Genomic DNA, 19,265 nt, shown 5'->3' with positions numbered 1-19,265 from the left:
CACCCAAACCCACATTACACTCGAAATCAAAAATCCTTTTTCTTGTGAACCCGAAGAGAACAAACCAGAATGTTTAACTTGCAGAGAAAGGAGGCGAGAGGGAAGAAGGTAGTAGCATTTAATGCTGCAATTTTAAAAATTATTATTTCTTTGTTTCACACCAGCAGAACTTTTAAACAGTGGCACTTCTTCACTCATTAGCTGCATCTAACTTTCTCCAAAACATGAACTGATATAAACTATTTGATATTTTGGGGGTTGGAGGGCAAAGAACTGGTCAGAGGCCACCTCGCAGAACTTGAATAAATAAAGTAATAATGACAAATAATAAATAGTAACATTTAATACATGGGCTGTCACTCTGTGTTTAAAAACACTTTGCTATTTCTGGTGAACAAAGGTTTACTGTTTAAAATTTAACAGTCACAACTGAGTAGCAAGTAAAAACAGGATACAGCACAACTAGAGACTTAAAATAGTGACTATTCTTCAGAGTTCTGCTCTATCACCAGGCAGAGAGCCAAGCTAAGCTACAATATGAACCAAACCCAATCTGCACTGCTTTTAAAAACAAACCAGATCCCATGTCACTTCTGCAAATGCCACCCTTCTTTTCTGAAAGGGTTTCCAAAAAGAAGGAGGCATGTATGTTGCTGATAATGCAATGTAATACATCAGAGAGGCCTCATACTTGAAGCTTATTGATTATTTGATATCCAGAAGGCAAAGAATTCTTTTTGCTGTATTTAAATTTAGCATAACACACTCAAAATCTACTTAATTTTAATAATCATTATTAGCTAACAAGGTACTTTTAAAGAAAACACTCATTCTGAGCAGGCCAACATCTCTCTTTGCTGGTTGATGGACAAGACTTCAGAGAACGATGGACAATGAATGACCAGTCTAAAAGTTCCTAAACCAACCCCATTCCTTCTATTGAAATGTCTCAGAAAAGATGAAATAAAAGCAGAGATGCCCTCATTAAGCAAGATAAAAATAGCTTTTATGTTCCATTTATTATTTTTAGCTGAAGAATGAAAATTCAGTTATGTAACCCTACAAGTTTCGTAAATTAGGCGACAAGCAGGGCATGTTTGCACTCTTTGGAGTTTATCAGCGACCAGGAGAGAACCTAACTCTGCACTGACAGCAGCCACAAGCACAGCTGGTTCCATTAAAAACCTATTTGTACAGAATAAATGCACAATTTAGCTGCTGCCGAGTCTCCTGATGGTGCACACGCAGAGAAAGCCATCTCACGCTGACCTTCAGCCCATGAGACCAAGATAACACTTCACCAGTCCCCAAAACCACCATGGCCTTTGCAGCATGTTCTTCCCTCCCAACAATTCCTCCCACTGCAGCTCAACCTTAAGCCCTTCTATTACAGCTCAAGAACTTGTTTGTAGCTCATGAGGCACCAGACAATTCCCTAGGTATTAAAAATATCTGCCATTAGAGTCAAAATTCTTCGAATGCAAAAGGCTTTACAATGTAATCATTCACTGCACAAAAGAAAAATCTAATTACAATGAGAAGGTCAATAAGACATTTGAATCTGAGTAGGCTGATGGAAACTTTAACAATACTTAAGATATTATTTTGCTCTCCCTCACTAATGGAGAAAAGCCACAGAGGTGACAAGGGGGGGAACAGGCTCTCATGGAATTGTGATTAAAAGACAATCCTTGCTCATTGCATGTACAGACAAAACCAAGAGAAACCCAGTGACACCACTCCAATAATTAGCGGTTGCTGAACAGATGCCATGAATACAATCCCCATTAAGACTCTGCACAGAATAGGTGAGAAGTCAGTATATGAAACAATCACTCGTCTTCCCTTCTGCCACCGAGTTTTTCCCCCCTTAATCCAGCTTACGGATGTCGAAACACCACTTAAGGACTCCAGAGCTAGAAAAATCTTCTGCACAGCTTCATATCGCTACAAGATGCTGCTTCTACAACAGGTCAAAAGAGGCACTGACGTACAGAAAGGCAGGTCACAAATAACTGATATGCTTTCTGAGCTGAGAACTATCACCATCTGCCTGGAAATACACGTATTTTGGAAAATCAATTCAAATTCCTTCCCCTTTGAGACCTCGGCTGTCCAAGGGGAAATAATACTAACATAAATAGTAATAGCTGGGTATCAGAATTAATTGAAAACTCATCTAACAGAACTGCAGTCTGCCATTAACACATCTTACTACTACGTAGTGATAAGTAACCATACTAAAAAACACAAGTTAGTAGCCCAGCAGGGATATCACAGAGGATATTTTCCCAGTCGTCAAGAAAAGCGATGGACCGAGCAGGCAAGAAAGTAATACACATTGAGAACATCTGCCTGTAAAATACAGACTTTTAGACAGGATTGTGAAGTGCTGCAGAATTATTACTGAAGCCTAAAGCCAGAATGCATCATTTCTTTCTCTACTTCATTATTTAAGACCCATTTTTTTCTGGGTGTGTGTTGTTGTTTTATTGCAAAGGCTTGTTCTGGTACAAGGGGAAGAAGTTTCAGTCCCCAAGAAATAATTTGCAAAACAAGACTATTATCAACACTCAGTTACAACTTTATAATTTATAAAGTACCAATGAGATCATACAAAAACATCCTTGGTCAACAAATATGCACTTTTGCAATGTTGATTTGGCTCGACAAGTACCAATGGAGATCTTGACAGAAATCTTGTTCCTGGATATCACTTACACAGCACTGAACATGCTACGCAAATGATTTAAAACAAATCAAAGTGACATTTTAAGTATTAACTCCTATGCACTATCAGATACACTGATCTTGGCTAATGAGTTAAACAAAGGCTCACAAGTTTGAATACCACCTCAATTTTACACCGAAACCTTTGGGACCGCGTTTGTTTATTGAAACGCAATTAGTTTAGACCAAAAGAAAAAAGGGGAAGCAGCACTGAGGTCGCAACTAGTCACTGTCACAAAACGAACACTGCTGCAAGCTGATGTTCACACACGCAAAAAAATCTGCCAGATTTTGACAGTTTGCTTCTTTTCACCCACTTACTCCAATCCTGTCTGCTACCCTATACCCTCAACTACAAAGCAACAGCTACTCCAGCATGTCTACAAAAACACTGGGGTAAAATTTTAGCCATCGCAACCAGAAATGTTATTTTTAACAAGGAAAAGCTTATTTTCTTTATTTTTTTTAAGATACAGTATTACATTTGCTGAAAAGTGCCCTGAAGTACACTTGAGTTTCAGATCCTACCTCAGGTACAAAAATACTGATGTCAGTGTGGAACATACCATTAGAGACTGATCGATGCTGTCAGGGAGACTAACAAAACCACGATAACACAGCCCAAGAAAACACTCCTTTGCAATTAGAGATAGATAATAGAAACCAAATAAAAATATTTAGCTTTTAAGACATTTTGTTTAAATCTCTATTGATCATTTTTGAGAAGATGTCTACTTTTTGCCAAATCAGTATTTTATTATTGCTACAATGAAAGTGTCTAGAAATACCTGATCATTTCTTGCAGAAAAACTTACACAGCTAGTCAGAGCAGGAACCTGCCTGGCCTAAAGCTCACCTTAAAAAAAAAAAAACAAAAAACCACCAACAAAAAAAAACCAAACCGAAAACAAACCCAAACCCATTGGTTTGATTTAATATGGCCAATCCTGATGCAACCCACCGCTGAGCCATGCCAGAGCTCGCACTGACTGAAAAGCTTACAGGAGCTTAAATGTGCATAATGCTGCTGCCTCAGCAAAGAATCAGGGTCTTGATCTTGATAAGGGACGGTAAATGCTTCATAACTAAAATCAATGACATCAATAAATTGATTATAAAACTGAAAACATGGTTAGTGCTAGAAGGAGCAGTTGGATGAACAGATTAAAATAAATGTTGTTTCAAAATCAGCACAGGTAATGCAAGATGGTTAGGAAAATAAAAATGCAGTTTACATAATAAAAAAATTAAAATAAAAAGTAATCCAATTGAGAAACGTAACTACAGTTAAAAATGGTTTTCAACACCACATCCTTACACAATCATATTATGGGCTTTCCAGGGCTTAGGGGTTTCCCCCTCTTTTTCTTTTTTTTTTTTTTTTTTTTTTCACTGTGTAAAGAGCCGCTCTTTTCCATTTCATCTAACGGGTACTGAAGAAAGCTTGTGCCTAAGCCACACTGCTACTAAAATAATTTTTCAGTATAACATATTCTCCTCTTGTACTGTTTTGTGGTCTAATGCTTTACTTAAGCACAGAACACTCGTTTACCTCTGCCCTTCTACTGATGCCAGCACATAATTCAGATCATCACAGCAACAACTCCTCCTGTTGACTGATGTTTTTGCCATGTCTGTAACTTCTACAGGAGGTTTTTAGCTCCTATATTGGCAACTATAACTGAAAGGCATCAAAACTTCAATTTGCAAATACAAAACCAAGAAAATCAGTATCTGGATGTAAAACTTTTCAGGATCTTAACTCCAGGCAAAGCTCACCTCTGCAAGAATGGCTTTGCAGCTCAGTAATTCTCTTTGAGGGAAAACCCCAAATCACCCTCAAAGAGTTGGAAGAGCTGACTGTACATAACCTTGAGAATGTATTCTCTTACTAAATGAGCAGCTTCTATAAATGCAAATTACTGCAAATGCTCTCCACCGCTGAAGCTAAAGAAAACTGAAATGCACCACACTGAGCTGAGTTCCACATGTTCATCTTGTGAATTACAATTAATACACTGAAACAGAGAGGTTGTACAATCATAGTTTCACGTGCCTACAGCTCCTTCATGGCTTTGCTACATCATTAAAACAGATGGACTTCGCCACTGCACAGAAAAAGACTGAGAGCTGAAACAAGCAGCTGTAATGCAGGGCAATGATGGAATAGTAATAATAATAATAAAAATGTCATTGTCTCCTTAAAAGAAAAAATAACCACAACAAAAACCTGACTGGGTTTACCAGAAGCAGCGTCACACTGCTAACTGAAGTATGCGAGTTGTCCAGCATGGCGTATCAGAAGCCGATTTGTATGTTTACCTTGGACAGCTCAGATGAGTTAAGGAAAGCCGCGTGGGGCACACAGACAAGAGATTCTTTGTGCGCCTGCGAGTAGCTCACCTCTGCATTTTCACTCTCTTGATTTACAATAATTCTTTCAAAGAATTAATGACAGTGCACCATTATTTCAGCCTGTGTTTGTCACAAGAATGAAGATGCCCACTGCCAGTGGTACAGACACTGCGATGTGGGGAGCGTGTCTGGTGGTACGGAAACCAACTGACTTGGTTCTGTGTCCTGCTTCATCAGAGAAACTAGAGGAAGATCACAGATGAAGCCTAAGCGACCTATTTCTTTGTCTGGAAATGTGCACATTCAGGGCCCGAACCCTGTCTGGGAAAGTAACAAAGAAGAAAAACACCGGCTAGAACTTGAAAAACTAACATTTCTCTTTTGAGAGAAACTCATGATACTATTAACTTGAACAAAACTACTTCCAGTTGAAAGCATTAACTTCCATGCTTGGATGGCTCAGTCCTGATTTTGATGCATTTCTTTAATATCTTTCCAACATTCAAAAATACTATTACATAGTCAGGAATTCCTTTTTTATCAAATTATTTAATAAAAACATGCTGAAGACATTAGGAAACATTGCAACACTGTATCATCATTAGTGTTTCTCATTTTTACAACCACAGATTAGCATTCCTGATTTAGCTAAGCGTTTAAATACTGTTTTGCATCCTATCTACATTGAACAATGACCTGTGAATGTACAAAGAGACATTTTGAGTTCTTCCACAGCCAGTAGGAGCAAGTAAATGACTGACTGTCTCATATGTAAGTACAAGTTTTGTTACAGGGAGGTGTGTGCCTGTGTATGTTTCTTTAACACACACACATACACACAAACACAAACTATGGGGCTTTCACTTGGATTTTATTTAATTTCGCTTCAGTCAAATGGACACCTATGGATAGCTATGCTATTACAATATATTCCATCTGAAAAAAATAAACTAAAACAGGATCTTCACATTAAAAATATTCAGGTTTAAAATAGAAACACTGACTCTTCACATAGCTTTCAAGAACTCAGAAAAGCAATGCAGGCATACACAACTTTTGGTAGCACCTAAAAATATGCAAGCAAACCTTGTCACAGCACCATCGTACAGATTGACAAAGCATTAAATTATGTGCCTGGCAACACAGAAAATAAGTTTTGTATCACTGAGGAATACAGGTCATTACTAAATACCCTCTTTTTGAGAAGTGCTGTTAGTAGTGGCTCACTGAGGCACTTTCTGCAAGCTGCCTGCATGGGGGTCTTTGCGTGCAGAAGACTGTATAGCGGTGCTGGAATTTTGCAGAATGTTTCCAAACATCACCATTAACCTCAGTTTTCTTCCCTGTTTTCACTCCAGTAGCATCAGCGCAGCTCTCCAGGCAGGTGGGGCTGGGAGACAGCACTAGTTGGTGTGGTTTTGGAGTTAGGGGTTGGGGGGGGGGGGGGCTTTTTTTCTTTTTTTAAGGTAAGACCGCAAGGTCCATAAGAGGGAGCTCAAACACAGCCCCGGATGAAATCCCTCAAAACTGAGTAACTTTAACAATGTATATTACAAAAAACCCCAATCCTAGAAACCTGAGAACATCTCTAACTGAACAAGACCCACCTTTAAAATGCAGGTCACAAGCTATGCCCAAATTTACTTTAAAACTCTTAAGACTTTCTAGCATATGGAGAGTCATACATTGAAAAGATCTGCACTATCTGTGTTATCTGCATGTTAATGTTTTGTTAACTACAATTTTAAAGGGCAGCGACAGCCTTGTATGAGTAAATACATGCAACGCAGCAAGCATCACTGGGCTATGTTACAAGAGAAATTGAGAGTGGGCCCTAGTAAACAACCCATGCTTAAAACACAGAAATCAGTGCAGTTCTAAAATTTCATGCTTCACATAAAAAAAGGAAAGGAGCACAACCACAAGCAAAATATAAAGAGTCAATGTCACAGCGAAAAAACCTCCCCCTCTTCTCACCCACTTTGTTACTATGGGACTCACAGAAATCTCTGGATTATGAATACGAAGGTCCCACTCACAAGACAATTAAGCAGCTCCAGTGCTTCTACCGACCACCCACCTCCATGACTCTTTGCAAGGTCTGTGTCTCCCAGAAAGGCTAAAATGCATTCTTGAATTTGCCAGCTGAAAAACAGCACCTTGCTGCTCCTGAGCATAGGGGAACATGTTTGAAACCAAAGCAATTTCTTTTTCAAAGGATTTATTATTTTTTTTAATCAATTGAATGGTGAGGGCATGAGAGAAAGAAAGAGTTAATATCATGCTCTGTTTTGTCCTGGGCAAGAAAGACCTATCATGACTTTAAAATCTCAGATGAACTGAACAGTATAAATAGGCGGAAGATTACCAAGTCAGAAAGCAAGCTCAGAAACAGCATGTGTACGCACAAGAAATGGTGGAACAGTAGTTCTCTGCCTCTGCTAGGACCAGTAACTAACAATAAAACAGACAAAACTGTAAACATTGCAAAAAGACAATTACTAATAATGAAAAGGCAACAGAAATTTTGGGCTGCTTCCACAAACTGAGTAACGCGTTTTCAAACTGACAGCAAAGTGTTGGTTGCCAAATGAAAATGAGAGCAAACAGCAAAGTTGTGCTTAACCCCTTTTTGCTTTTATACTGCATTTTAAACATAGATGAAATCATGGAATTTAGAAGAAAAAGTCTACAAAGGAGACATTTTACTCAGCTATTTGGTCAGTGTTTCCATCACTTCAGTACCCAGAATCCTCAGAAAACTTATTCATCTTGGGTCCTTTTCTCAATACCAGGTTCTTGAAAACAAGATGGGTTTCCGTCTGCAAAACCTGGGGTAGGAACACTCAGGTTCAGTAGAAACTGAAACAGGATTCTGACTTATCTTGCGGAAGGTGAACGTTAAACCTAAGAGTTAACTGAAGGACAACCTGTAATTGCAGACTTCAAGAACGATCTCTCTCTCAAGAACGCCCAGCTCTCAAGCAGCAGCCAAGGACTGACCACCAACAGGCAAAACCCCACGCTATGGAGCTGCACAGGCACGACAGAGCTGCAAGAAACAGGATGACTCCAGCGACAGCAAACATCTCTATATTGCCCTCACTCTGCTCTCAACTAACAGTAACTCTACCAGCATCCTCTATGAAACATCAGCAAATAGTTTAGCACGAAAAAAGCTCTGGCCTCACACCTTCCCAAGCAGGAGCTGACAGAAGCAGTGTGCCTTTCTCTTACACCTGACCAGCAGCAGCACCAATCCAGAAACGATGTTTAACCTATCCCAACACAGAGGAAACATTTTACTGCAAATCCAACTGCATGTTCACTTGTTCCCATTCCTGTGAAGGTTCAGCCACAAACAAGATCCTAAATTTCCTTTAAACGGTTAAAAGAAAAACAAAAGCGTTGACAAGCAAGCAGGTGAGAGGATGATCATAGAGAAAAGCTCTGATATCCCTGTATCTAAACCAGAAAAGGCTTCTGATGTTTGGAAGCGCATTTGTTATGCCGGGAATTTCTGCTGATGGGCTTTGCAGAGACATCAGAAGACAAGGAGGATTTGGAAGCGCAGCAATTAGCACCTATGATAACTAGAGTATAACACGAACAACATTAGTGACACCGAGTCCAGCAGCTCAGGGAAACCAGGGCTTCCCCTGGGGCCTGGGCTGCCCTGCTTGCCCCTGACGGAGCAGGGGATGCTGCAGGGCCCCGAGGGAAGCGCTCCTCAGCAGGCGGCTGCAAGGCTGGCACCCCCTGCCCCGCAGGCTTGGACCCCCGCCCTGGTCTGGGCTTGTCCCAGGCTGAGGGAGCAGGATCCCATCCCCTCAGACCCGGGTGTGGGAAGTGGGACCCCCCTGCTCAGCCTCAGGGCCTGCCCTAGGGTGAGGAGCTGGGGCTCCCCCTCAGACCCGGGGCCTGTCCTGGGGTGAGGGACCAGGGACCCCCCCAGACCCGGGTGAAGGAACTGGGGGGACCCCTCAGATCCGGGCCTGTTCCGGGGTGAGGAACCGGGACCCGTCCTCTCAGACCCGGGTGAAGGACCAGGGAACCCCTCCCCTCAGACTCGGGTCTGCCCCGGGGTGAGGAACCGGGACCCGTCCTCTCAGACCCGGGGTGAGGAAACAAGGACCCCTCCCCTCAGATCCGGGTCTGTCCCGGGGTGAGGAACCGAGACACCCCTCTCAGACCCGGGGCGAGGAACCGAGACTCGCCCCTCAAGACCCATCCCAGGGGAGAGGGGATCTCCCCCAAGCCAGCCCTGAGGAGTCCCCACCCGTGAAGACGTGAGGGGCCCGCCGCGGGCAGAGCCCCCCCCTCCGACGGAGGTACCGAGGACGCCCCCGGGCAGGCCCTGCCCCGCCGCCCCCCGGCGCGCACCTGCCCGCGCCGCGCCGCCCCGGCCCGGCCCGCCCGACGGCAGGTGCCGCTCTCCGGAGGATGCTCCGGCCCACGGCGGGCACCGGGCCCGATGCCGGGGAAACGGGAGGGGGGGGCTGGGGGGGGGCGGAGGGGGGGGTTGGGGGGCGCCTCCCGGCCCCGCCAGGGGGCGCTGCCCGCCGCCCCGCCCGCCGCCGCTGCCCCCGGACCGAGGGGCGCCGCGGGGGGCGCCGCCGCGGGGGGCGCCGCCCCTCCCCCCCCCCCGCCTCCACCGGGGGCGCGCGCGGGCGGGCGGGCAGGCGGCCGCAGGGACAGCGACGCCGGCTCACCCGGTGGGCGCGGGTCAGGCTCAGGTCCTTCATAACCTCCTCGAAGGCCGCCGTCTCCTCCGCCTGTTTCTGGTTGTGCAGCGCGATCTTCTCGCTGAATTTCCGCGGGTTGTTCGAGGCCGCCATCTTCCCCCGTCCGCATCCCCCTCCCCGCGCCGGAGGGGGCGAGGCGCATGCGCCGGGCGGGCCGGCCGGGCGGGCGGGGGGGCGCAGGGCGCCTGCGCGGCGGCGGCGCGGGGCGGGAGGGGGCGGCGAGGGGGCGGAGGGGCGCATGCGCGGGGCGGCGGGCGGTGCGCGCGGGAGGCGGTGGCGGGCGGCGCGCGTGCGCAGGGCGGGGCCTTCCCCCGACGCCACGGGCGCGCTGAGGCGGCGTCGCCGGGGCCGGTTCCCGTTCCCTTCGGTCCTGCCGTTGCCCCGCCGCCACGTCCCCCGGGCTCTCCGCCTTTAGGGCCCTGGCATCACCCTCTGGTGCTGGCGGGTGTCCCCGCCTCCGTGGGCCCCCGCGCCTCGCGGCTGAGGGCGCTTCCCGCCGGAATGCGGCGGGGCCTGAGCCCCGGGGTGCGCACCAACAGCCAGGCCTGCCCCTGAGGGGGAGGTAAATCCCAAACCTCTAAAACCCCAGGTATTTTGTAACCAGCAAATTTAAATCCTCAATTTTACTTTTTTTTTTTTTTTTTTTTAAGTCATTGAGAGCTTAGCGGGCTTGTTTCAAAGGGGCTTTTCTCTGCTTCACAAAATGGGAGGCAGGAGAATTTCCTGAACGAACCCATTGTCCCAGCACCTCAGGTGGATCCAGTCGGGCCCTGCTGAGGCATGAGGTGACAAAGGTCCAGCTCCTGTCTAAGATCCAGCTCCTGTTCCTCCACCTGCTAGTGCTGGGAGGGAGGGAGCAGCATGTGCAGCAGCCAGAGAAAGGGAAAGGGAAACAACTTACAAACTCATTAGCAAGTCTTGTAAGAAAGCAACAGCTCCTACTCTTCCGATTGCTGCCTCTTCCTGGAAGATAAGATATGTGAAGCTCCAAGATGAGCCATACCTGTACAGCAGAAATCCCAAGATACCAAGTAAAGGCATTATTTCCAAGAAAGGTTTAGGAATTGTGAGAGTCTCCTGCTTTCCCAGACCATTTAGGTGTGTTGTACAGCAAAGCAGAAGATGCTACCGCAGCTCTGTTCTAAACTATGCAGAAACAAAACGGCGCAGTCTTCCCACACAAGCGACTCTTTGCTGCCAAACTCCTGCGAGCACATCCAGCTCCACCCTGCTCCCTCTCCCATGGCCTTCCGCAGACGCAGATTTCTTCCCAGCAAACCCCAACTCGACGTCAACACCACCAGAGACTTGCTCCCCCCTCCCCACGGAGTCAGGACCTTGACTGACCGAGCCAGTGATGTGTGTGGGACGCAGCGTATCTGCCACAGGGACGGGATGACAGGCGGGGATGACCCTGCTGGGATGTGAGCGGGCAGTTCTAGGGAGTACAGCCATTTCAAAACATAAGCTTAGGCTTATGCATTGATTCCAGCTGTGTTAACGTCAGATGAGTGCAAAGCACTGTGATATGCGGGACACACGCATTAGGCAGTAATAAATCCTGACAGTACTGCTTCCCCATACCCACATGTTGCCCTTTAACGCTTTTTTTTTTTTTTTTTTTTTTACAAAGCGACAGAGAGAAAGTGGACACTCTCCTTTTTTGGTGCATTGCTCTGCCCCTGAATGGTGCTTACTCCAGTAACCAAATCCTGTCATGGTTAAACTATCAGATCAAAGAAATCAAGACTGTTCTCACTTCCACTACTGATCACCTTTGTGGCCTTGGTTCAGTCAGCTTACCAGTCATTTATAAGCATTTCCCGCCCACATAAAAATAAGAGATTATAATTATCCACCACTGCAAGACTGTTAGAGATGGATGGATGAAACTTAGTTCAGCAACTGTGAGGATTACTATTAGCCACAAAGTCACGTCCTACCCTAAATTCTAGTTGCCAGCTTGCACTTGAAGTTTATAACATGGTATGAGATACCATCGCAGAAAACAGAGCTGGGACTTAAAAGATCATCTAGGCCCTGCCAGGATCAGCCCTTCCTCTGTCATTCCTGACAGATGTTAGTCTAACCACTTCTTGCATTTTTCACCAGGAATAAACAACCGGCACACATATTCAGTTAAATACCCTCTAGCTGCGCACATGAACAGCGTATGACCTGCAAAATTGGCTTGTCATGCTAAAAGCATATAAATCATAAAGATTCAACACTAAGATACCTATTATCCGTGTTGGTTTTGCTCAAGAAGCGAGACGATGATAAATAGTTTGTTGAGTTATCCTGGATTTTATACCATAGGTGGTAATATCAAACATCTAGAGACCCAGCTGCCACTCTGCCTCATCTGTAGCACCAAAAGATTAAGTGCCTAAGATGAAACTTGATAGATTTTACCCTCTTGGATCTCCCGAGATTGAAGACAGTGAAATCTCCCCTCTGACAGCTCCTGGTTCGCAGGGAAGGAATGCAGATGGCCAGGGAGGTGGGGGGGGGTGTGTGTGTGTGTGTGTGTGTTACAGCTTCCTCCCTTAAGAAAATTCCTTTTCTTACTGTTTTGCCTGTGCAGCTTTATCAGATGAAATTCCAGTGTGCAACCTGGACCCTGCTTCTGTTCTTAAATTCTCTGATTTTAAAACAGTTTGCATAACAAACTTCTTTCTCTTCAATACAACATTTGTGTTTGCTGCATTGCCTCTGGAATGTCTCACCCACTCACAGCTCCACTTTTTGGGGTGTGGGTGGATCCGAATGGCTGCTAAGTGCATGACCCAGCAGACAATGTAAATCTTGACTGCATTAAGGCATTGGCAAGGAGACATTTTAGGCGAGTGCCAGGTTTCCTTCTTCCTCCACCGAAGGAGATATGCCATGCTTTTGACAAAATGATGAGCTCATACCATAAGTATTATTTATGTCTCCTGCCGTCTTCACCTTGAGCACATATGGAGCCATGTGAGAACAACTTGATCTCACTAGAAAGCTGTGATGGGATCCCCCGAGACAGCAGCTCTATCTCCCCCAGCCTTCCAGACGTGTTATGAAAAAGTTTCTTGTAACTGAGAATCAGAGCTTTGCTCTGAAGCAAACAAAGAGTCATTGGAGGACGGGGCCGTGGTGTTCACATCTGCTTTTGTTGCAAACAACTCCTCACTGAGCAACCTGCAGCTTCTTAGAGCAGATGCAGCCTGAGAGCAAGCGGGTTTAGGGAGGAACTCGTGTTTACTTATTGCTTGTTTGTTATCCTCCAGGTCCTTAGGAATTGCTCGGACAGAAGAGATCCAGCTACTTCTGTATTTTCCCTTAGAGGCTTCAGAGGAAGGTGCGAGGTTGCAGAACTTACACAACAGACAGCATGAGATTATGCCTTGATCGACAAATAAGCTGACTTTTTTTTTGCCTACAGACACAAAGATTTTGATCTTTCTCACTTCCTACTTAACGTTCCTGCTGACGTTTGCAACGAAGTTCCCATTATTCTCAGAGAAGAATACCCTGCAAAGTCCACAGTCCCTAGTTCCAGTGCTGTTTTGAACTGAGCTCCAAATTGTGCTTTCAGGAATGTATTTCAGGAAAACATTCTCTTGTTTCACTCTGAATCTGTGACCACTTCTTTAAGATATCCTTGTTTCCCGAGGGCAGATAAAAGCACCTGAATTACCCTCTCTGCACCACTCATCAAATCTGACGCGAACTCCAAGCAAACCAAGTTACAGCTGCATAGAAGGCTTGGTTCTGCTGTCTGTACCAGTATTCCCTTGTCATCCTTCCAGTTTAGTTTCTTTACCATTCCCTGTCAATTCTACAATTACAGAAAGCAAGCAAACACTGACTACTAGAAGATATTATTCTTATTTCTACAAGTCATATCTTCTGGTGCTCTGAAATACTTTGGCAACCACACAGAGGATTCTGTTACGGTTATTTTTCCCAGAATCAAGGCTTGGCTTCACGCCACACTGAAGCAAGAAGTATTCCCGTGATGCTAAGGTGATGTGGTGAGCCGGTAAAGCGGCAGCTAGTTTATGTCTTTCCAAAGATAACATTTGGATGGTAGGCAAAGTCTTCTATGCAGGTATATTCACAGTCAGCACTAAGAAGTGCGGCACCGGTAAGAATCATGCACTTTACTGAAACAAACAGGAAACCGGGAAATATTTTTTTACCACTATAAGATTACACCATCGCAAATCAAATTGTAGATCAGACAGAGAAGCATGTCAGAGAGCAAGATGTTTCCTTCCATAGCCGCCTGTCAAATCAAAATTCAGAGAATTTGGTGATATTCTATATATAAAGTAGCAGAAAATAATTTCTTTTTAAATCTCATGGTTCAGCTTCAGAGATGCGTGCCTAAAGGGTCACAAGTGACAGATTAAAAATCCAAAGGTTTCTTTTGCTGACATTTTCTGAGCACTCGTGTATATTAAAACAGCTTTATGGTAGGCAAAAATCCCTGGTGTGAAACCACACAAGCATCAGGCCTTGTCCTGCTCTCTCCTACTATAACCAAGCAGAATTGCAAAGCAGCAGAAATACAACACCATGAACCATGAGCTTCAGCCGTGGCTAGCAGGCTCCACAGAGTCAACTACCTCCCTACTCCTCCACTTCACATCCCAGCGCAAAACCAACCTCTGCTATTTCCATGCCTTGGGACAGATGTTTACCTACAAGTTAAAGGCTCGACTGTCCTGCTGAAGGTATTAAAAATAAATCAGTCTATCTAAGGGCGGAGGAGAATTCAGTATGGGTTTTTTGCAGGTATGGTAATTTTTGCATGAAACCCTGATGAACAGTTAGACAAACATGCCAGCCAAATTCAGGCACATCCCGAGTTTCAGTCATTTCACTCTGAAGTAGGAGCATTACAGAAGGTCGATTTCTCAGCAGGAGACTAAGCAACCTCCACGGCAGTCCCTGTTTTGTGGCTTCTGGGACTGAACTGTTCTCTTGCCCGACGCACACAGATCGCATTTGCACACCAAATGAACAAGGGGTGCAAATGCAGCACAGCTTACATCGCTACAAGGACTGCTCTGGATTATGACTGCTATGAGGACTGTTCCGGACAGGAACAGCAGCGTGCCCTAACAGCAAAGCATTTCTTCTACAGTACAATCGTGCTTGCAAACTGTTTTGTAGCCGCAAAGTAGAAGCACCTCCTTTCTCCCTCCCTCTTCCTGCTACTGAAGCAAAACAAGCTGTGTTGATAAACCTGCCAAATGGGACAGTTTGACAGGAGAGAAATGAAATTTTATTTTTCAGGGACACTGGCAGATTTCTCTTGCAAAGTCTGTAGCGCAGATCTGGTTGCTGGCTGTAGCCATTTTAAGGCTGCAATTCAGCACAACGCATCAGTACACGGCAACTTCCAACACATGGTTATACCTTATTTCAGCAAAATACCTACACGTACGTTTAACAGCAAACTCTACACCAGACTGAAATACCCCCTGAAGTGCCTCACAGGTGCCTTGCCCTGCTTGCGAGCCTTGGGGCTTTGCAGACGAAGGGTCTGTGTCTCAAGAAAAGTGCGTTTCTAAGAAGTTCCTTTCAGGCTTCTTGGATAGCAGCAGTGAGTCATTTGCTTGAACTCTAACTGCTGTCCCGAAAAAGCCTCAGAAGGAATGTAACAACTTGGTTTTTACTGTGAAAACGGGAGGTTCTCCACTGCAAGCTATAAGCCTTCAGCCGAAAACCTGCCGAACATCTGGCCAGGCATCAAGGTTTGCTTTAATGGTCCTTCATGGTACAATGGGTGGACATATTTCTAGGCTACTACTACCAATAAAAGCGAGAAGGACAGGGACCCTCTTCCTTCCTCCTCTTACCCCCACTGTAACAGCACAGCTGCAGTCCAACAGAATGCAGCAGGCTTTCAGAAAGACTTGGATGCTACAAGAAAAAGCCCCAAGCATGGTGCAACCCCACAGAACATGGCGGAAGGCTGTTGCAAGTAGCATGGGACAGCTGCCCCAGCCCGCACAACTCATGGGCAAACACACATGTGCTTGCACGTGGAGAGCGTCTCTATTCATCCGAGGACTAAACCTGACCCCCCTTCCATGACACATGCTCTCCCTTTCTTCCTAAAGAATAGCAAGTACACGCTTTTGGCACAAGGAAGCTTTCACCACACCAGCACCCTGAAGCATGCAAAATTAAGGTCCAGACACGCTAACTGCACCACAGGGCAAATTTGTCTCTTCCAAAGCTCAGTAAAATTCATACATTCCTTCTAAATCCAGTTGTAAACCACTATCCTTAAGGCAGTAATACTGAACGCAAGTATAGATACTGCCAAAGAGTAAATCTGCATCTGTAAGGAGGATCACATGTTTTAATAAGACCCCAGGCCACAGGGGGGGGGGGAAGAATGGATTTAAATCTAATAATTACAAACTTTGTAGGGAGACACAGATTAGCAACCTGATTACAAATGTCAGATAACCATATGTAAAATAGTTTTTAGTACATTTTTCAAAGCACTGTGACAGGAAAATATACATCAAAAATATTAAACACGACTAAAAGTTTAAATTCTGCTCCAGATACTCCAGTGTTAATGTAGTGCAACTCCAGTGACTTCAAAGGAATTGCTCTAGATATAAAGCAGTGTAGCCAGGAGCAGACTGGCTGCTAGCCTGCGTAAACAAGCAAGAAAAGATTTTCATTTTTTAAGAAGCCATATAAACTAGTTCTAGCTAATTACGTGACAGGGGCCTGGGTGTGAAACAGCAACTGCAAAGCCTCAGGGACCGAGCCAAGAACCTTTGATTTTCTCTCTACAGCTTATAAAACCTTCTGAAAACTTTTGCTCTAACAGCTTTTCTTACTTTCCATTGCAAACTGCACACACTACTCCAATGCTGCCCCTCCTGCAGGCCCCCACCATCCCCCTCAACTAAATCTTTACCCTTTTTTCTTACAATCTGAGGGTAATTTCAGGTTGCACCGCTAAACCAGCAGCTGTTTCCAAGCAGAAAGCACATTTTGTATTCATTTAATGGAACGTTCAACATTGGAGCAGTTGAAATTGTACCTGCCCCACAAATAAATGGTAAAACTGCTCTGTGAAACTCCCTAAAGTTGAAATATGAAACTGAAAAGTGCCAAAGTTGTGTATACTGAAACTCAGTTATTAGTTTGGAATGAGAAACAAAAATTTCTGGAGTCTGTGGGATGATACTGTGCCTACTCGCCATTAAAATGCAAAGTAGAATCTAAGCTGTCTTTGTAAAAAATAACTTGAAGGGAGAGATGTCTATATGATATATATATGCTCCCAGGTGAAATTCAAGATAGCTGAGCCCTCTTAGGAAGGCAACGCTAGCCGGCTCCGCTCCCTCACTCGCCTGACATGCCAACACACCCAGGCTAGACTGTAAATTTATTCAGCCACATTAACTTTTCCTGGTCCTTAAGTCACAAGTGATGAAATCTCATTCATTTATGCAAGCAACTGGAAGATTTATTGTAAATAAAGTTCTGCACATTACACAACTGGCTAAAAATCATAATTAGAGTTGCACTGGGAAACATGTTTTATTTATTCTGACAGTAGTCTGGCTTCAATAATCCTAGCATGATGAATGTCCCTAAAGTTTGCAGAGTTTCAGCAACTAAAGACCTTATCACAGACATGGAAGTGGAAACGTCTGACTGGGTTTGATGTGGCTTACAAGAGGTCCCGAGCAGTTCTGTTGCATAGCATCATTTTAAATCAGCACCAGCGTACTAAGAGCTAGCAGGAGTGCCTTCATTCATTGTAAATCAAAAGAAATGAAATTTTCCACTGCTATTAAACTTCCAAGACCTTGGTATAAAAGCTAGGACACGTCTGCGTGAATTAGCAAGGTTCTAGGATAGGGAGAAACGACAGTCAGATTGCCGAGCCGAAAGACCCTCTGGAAAAGGGTCAATGACACCATTAATAGGATGCAGACATTCCCAATCTCTAGCTATTCTGCACCCTGCCAAGAGTTCTAGTGCTTTCTTTCTTTATAGTTTTAAGTACAATTTCTGGCCCATAAAACATCAGAAAAGACAGAAGCTATTATCCTGGCCATGACAGGAGTCCCTGATGGGACATGCATACTCTGCAAATACCTAGAACTAATGATGCTGCACTTTTACTGTTCCCCATCTGTTCAAGGGTATTTTAAATTGTACCAAATCAGGTTTACCCCTATAACGTTTATTGCTGCTCCGAGACTAATAAATGACTCCGTGTGCAATCAAACATTTATGTGGCTTTGCTCATTCTTGAAGAGGACCACTTGCTTTTCATGTGGGGCATCCCATAAAGTGTTTTCTTCATCCCGGCTCCAAAGCACAAGATATTTATGTGAAGACCCTCATCTAAGCAGTCAAGTTGTTGCAATAGAGCAGAAGAATCAGACCCATTTGTTTTCAGAATAACGGATGGGTTACGCACAGAACAGCCCAGAACCACAACTACATACTTCACAGGGATAAAACAAATTTTATTAGCAATATGGATGATATGCACTTCCACAAATATTTTAGTCAGTCTCTGCGATAGAACAGCTAGAATATTTCTAGCTAACATTATGAAAAATAGTTATTTATATTGCTATAAAAAGAACATTCCAGTAACAAAGAGAGGTGGTACACAGCAGTGCTCTGTCGCAAGCCTCAGCGAAAGAATCTGGAAGCCTTTCCCAGCTCCCACTCCGCAGCACCAGGGAATGGGAATGCGAGTACCAGGCTAGTTCGCTGCATGGCAGGCAACAGTTGTTCTGTTTTTAAATACAGTTATAGAACGGCTTTGTGTATCCTCCTACCTGCAAAGCCACCATTCCAGTAAGAACGAATACAGAGGTGAAGTCTGGTTTTGCAAGGTTGACCTTAAAAGCAATACAAAACACGCTTTTTCATTTTTCATTTTTGCTTTTTTTCTTTTCTTTTTTGCCCTTTACCCCCCGACACACACACGTACCTTAGAAGCTTGAAGTGAAAAAATAAAGCACCGCTTCCTTACAAAGAGATGCCAACTATGATCATTGCATGGGTTCTCCCGCCATCTGATGTGGTGTGGGTTATGAGCACTATGGCTGCGTGTTCAAAAAAACTCAGGTTATTAGAGAACAGCCAAAGCATCAACTGCTGCCACAGAAATCCTTTTGGTAGGAAAATTTAAATAAAATAGGGAAGAATACTTAAGTATTTCAGGAAGGCAATGATGAAGGAATGACACGCTCATCAGAGGATGAATGGTATTCTGCAAATAGGAAAGGAAGTAACCTTCTATTTGTTACTAACCTAAGAAAGGACCCTTTCAATAAACATATGGAAGCATTAAAAGAAGAAAATCCATTATTTTGTAACTTTGAAGCTTGTATTGAGTTACATTTCATCCTTTCAAAATTTGCTTGTTATCTGCCAAGACTG

The 19,265-nt window shown here is 44.4% G+C and overlaps 1 protein-coding gene across 6 annotated transcripts in view; it reads right to left on the bottom strand.

Moving 5' to 3' along the window:
* CRTC1 (CREB regulated transcription coactivator 1) overlaps positions 1–9,984 on the bottom strand; it is a 46,339-nt gene extending 36,355 nt beyond the window's left edge. For 4 of the 6 annotated variants that reach the window (XM_055804792.1, XM_055804794.1, XM_055804796.1 and 1 more), the window contains exon 1: positions 9,798–9,982. In XM_055804792.1, coding sequence (XP_055660767.1) covers positions 9,798–9,923 — 126 coding nt within the window. In that variant the 5' untranslated portion in view covers positions 9,924–9,982. Of the gene's footprint in view, positions 1–9,797 lie in introns of all 6 variants that reach the window. The other 2 variants (XM_055804793.1, XM_055804795.1) reach the window with 1 other exon arrangement.
* Between the last annotated feature and the right edge of the window lie 9,281 nt (positions 9,985–19,265).

Source organism: Falco peregrinus, chromosome 5, assembly GCF_023634155.1.
Source record: "Falco peregrinus isolate bFalPer1 chromosome 5, bFalPer1.pri, whole genome shotgun sequence".
NCBI lineage: Eukaryota > Metazoa > Chordata > Aves > Falconiformes > Falconidae > Falco > Falco peregrinus.
This window is presented reverse-complemented; position numbering and strand designations above follow the sequence as displayed.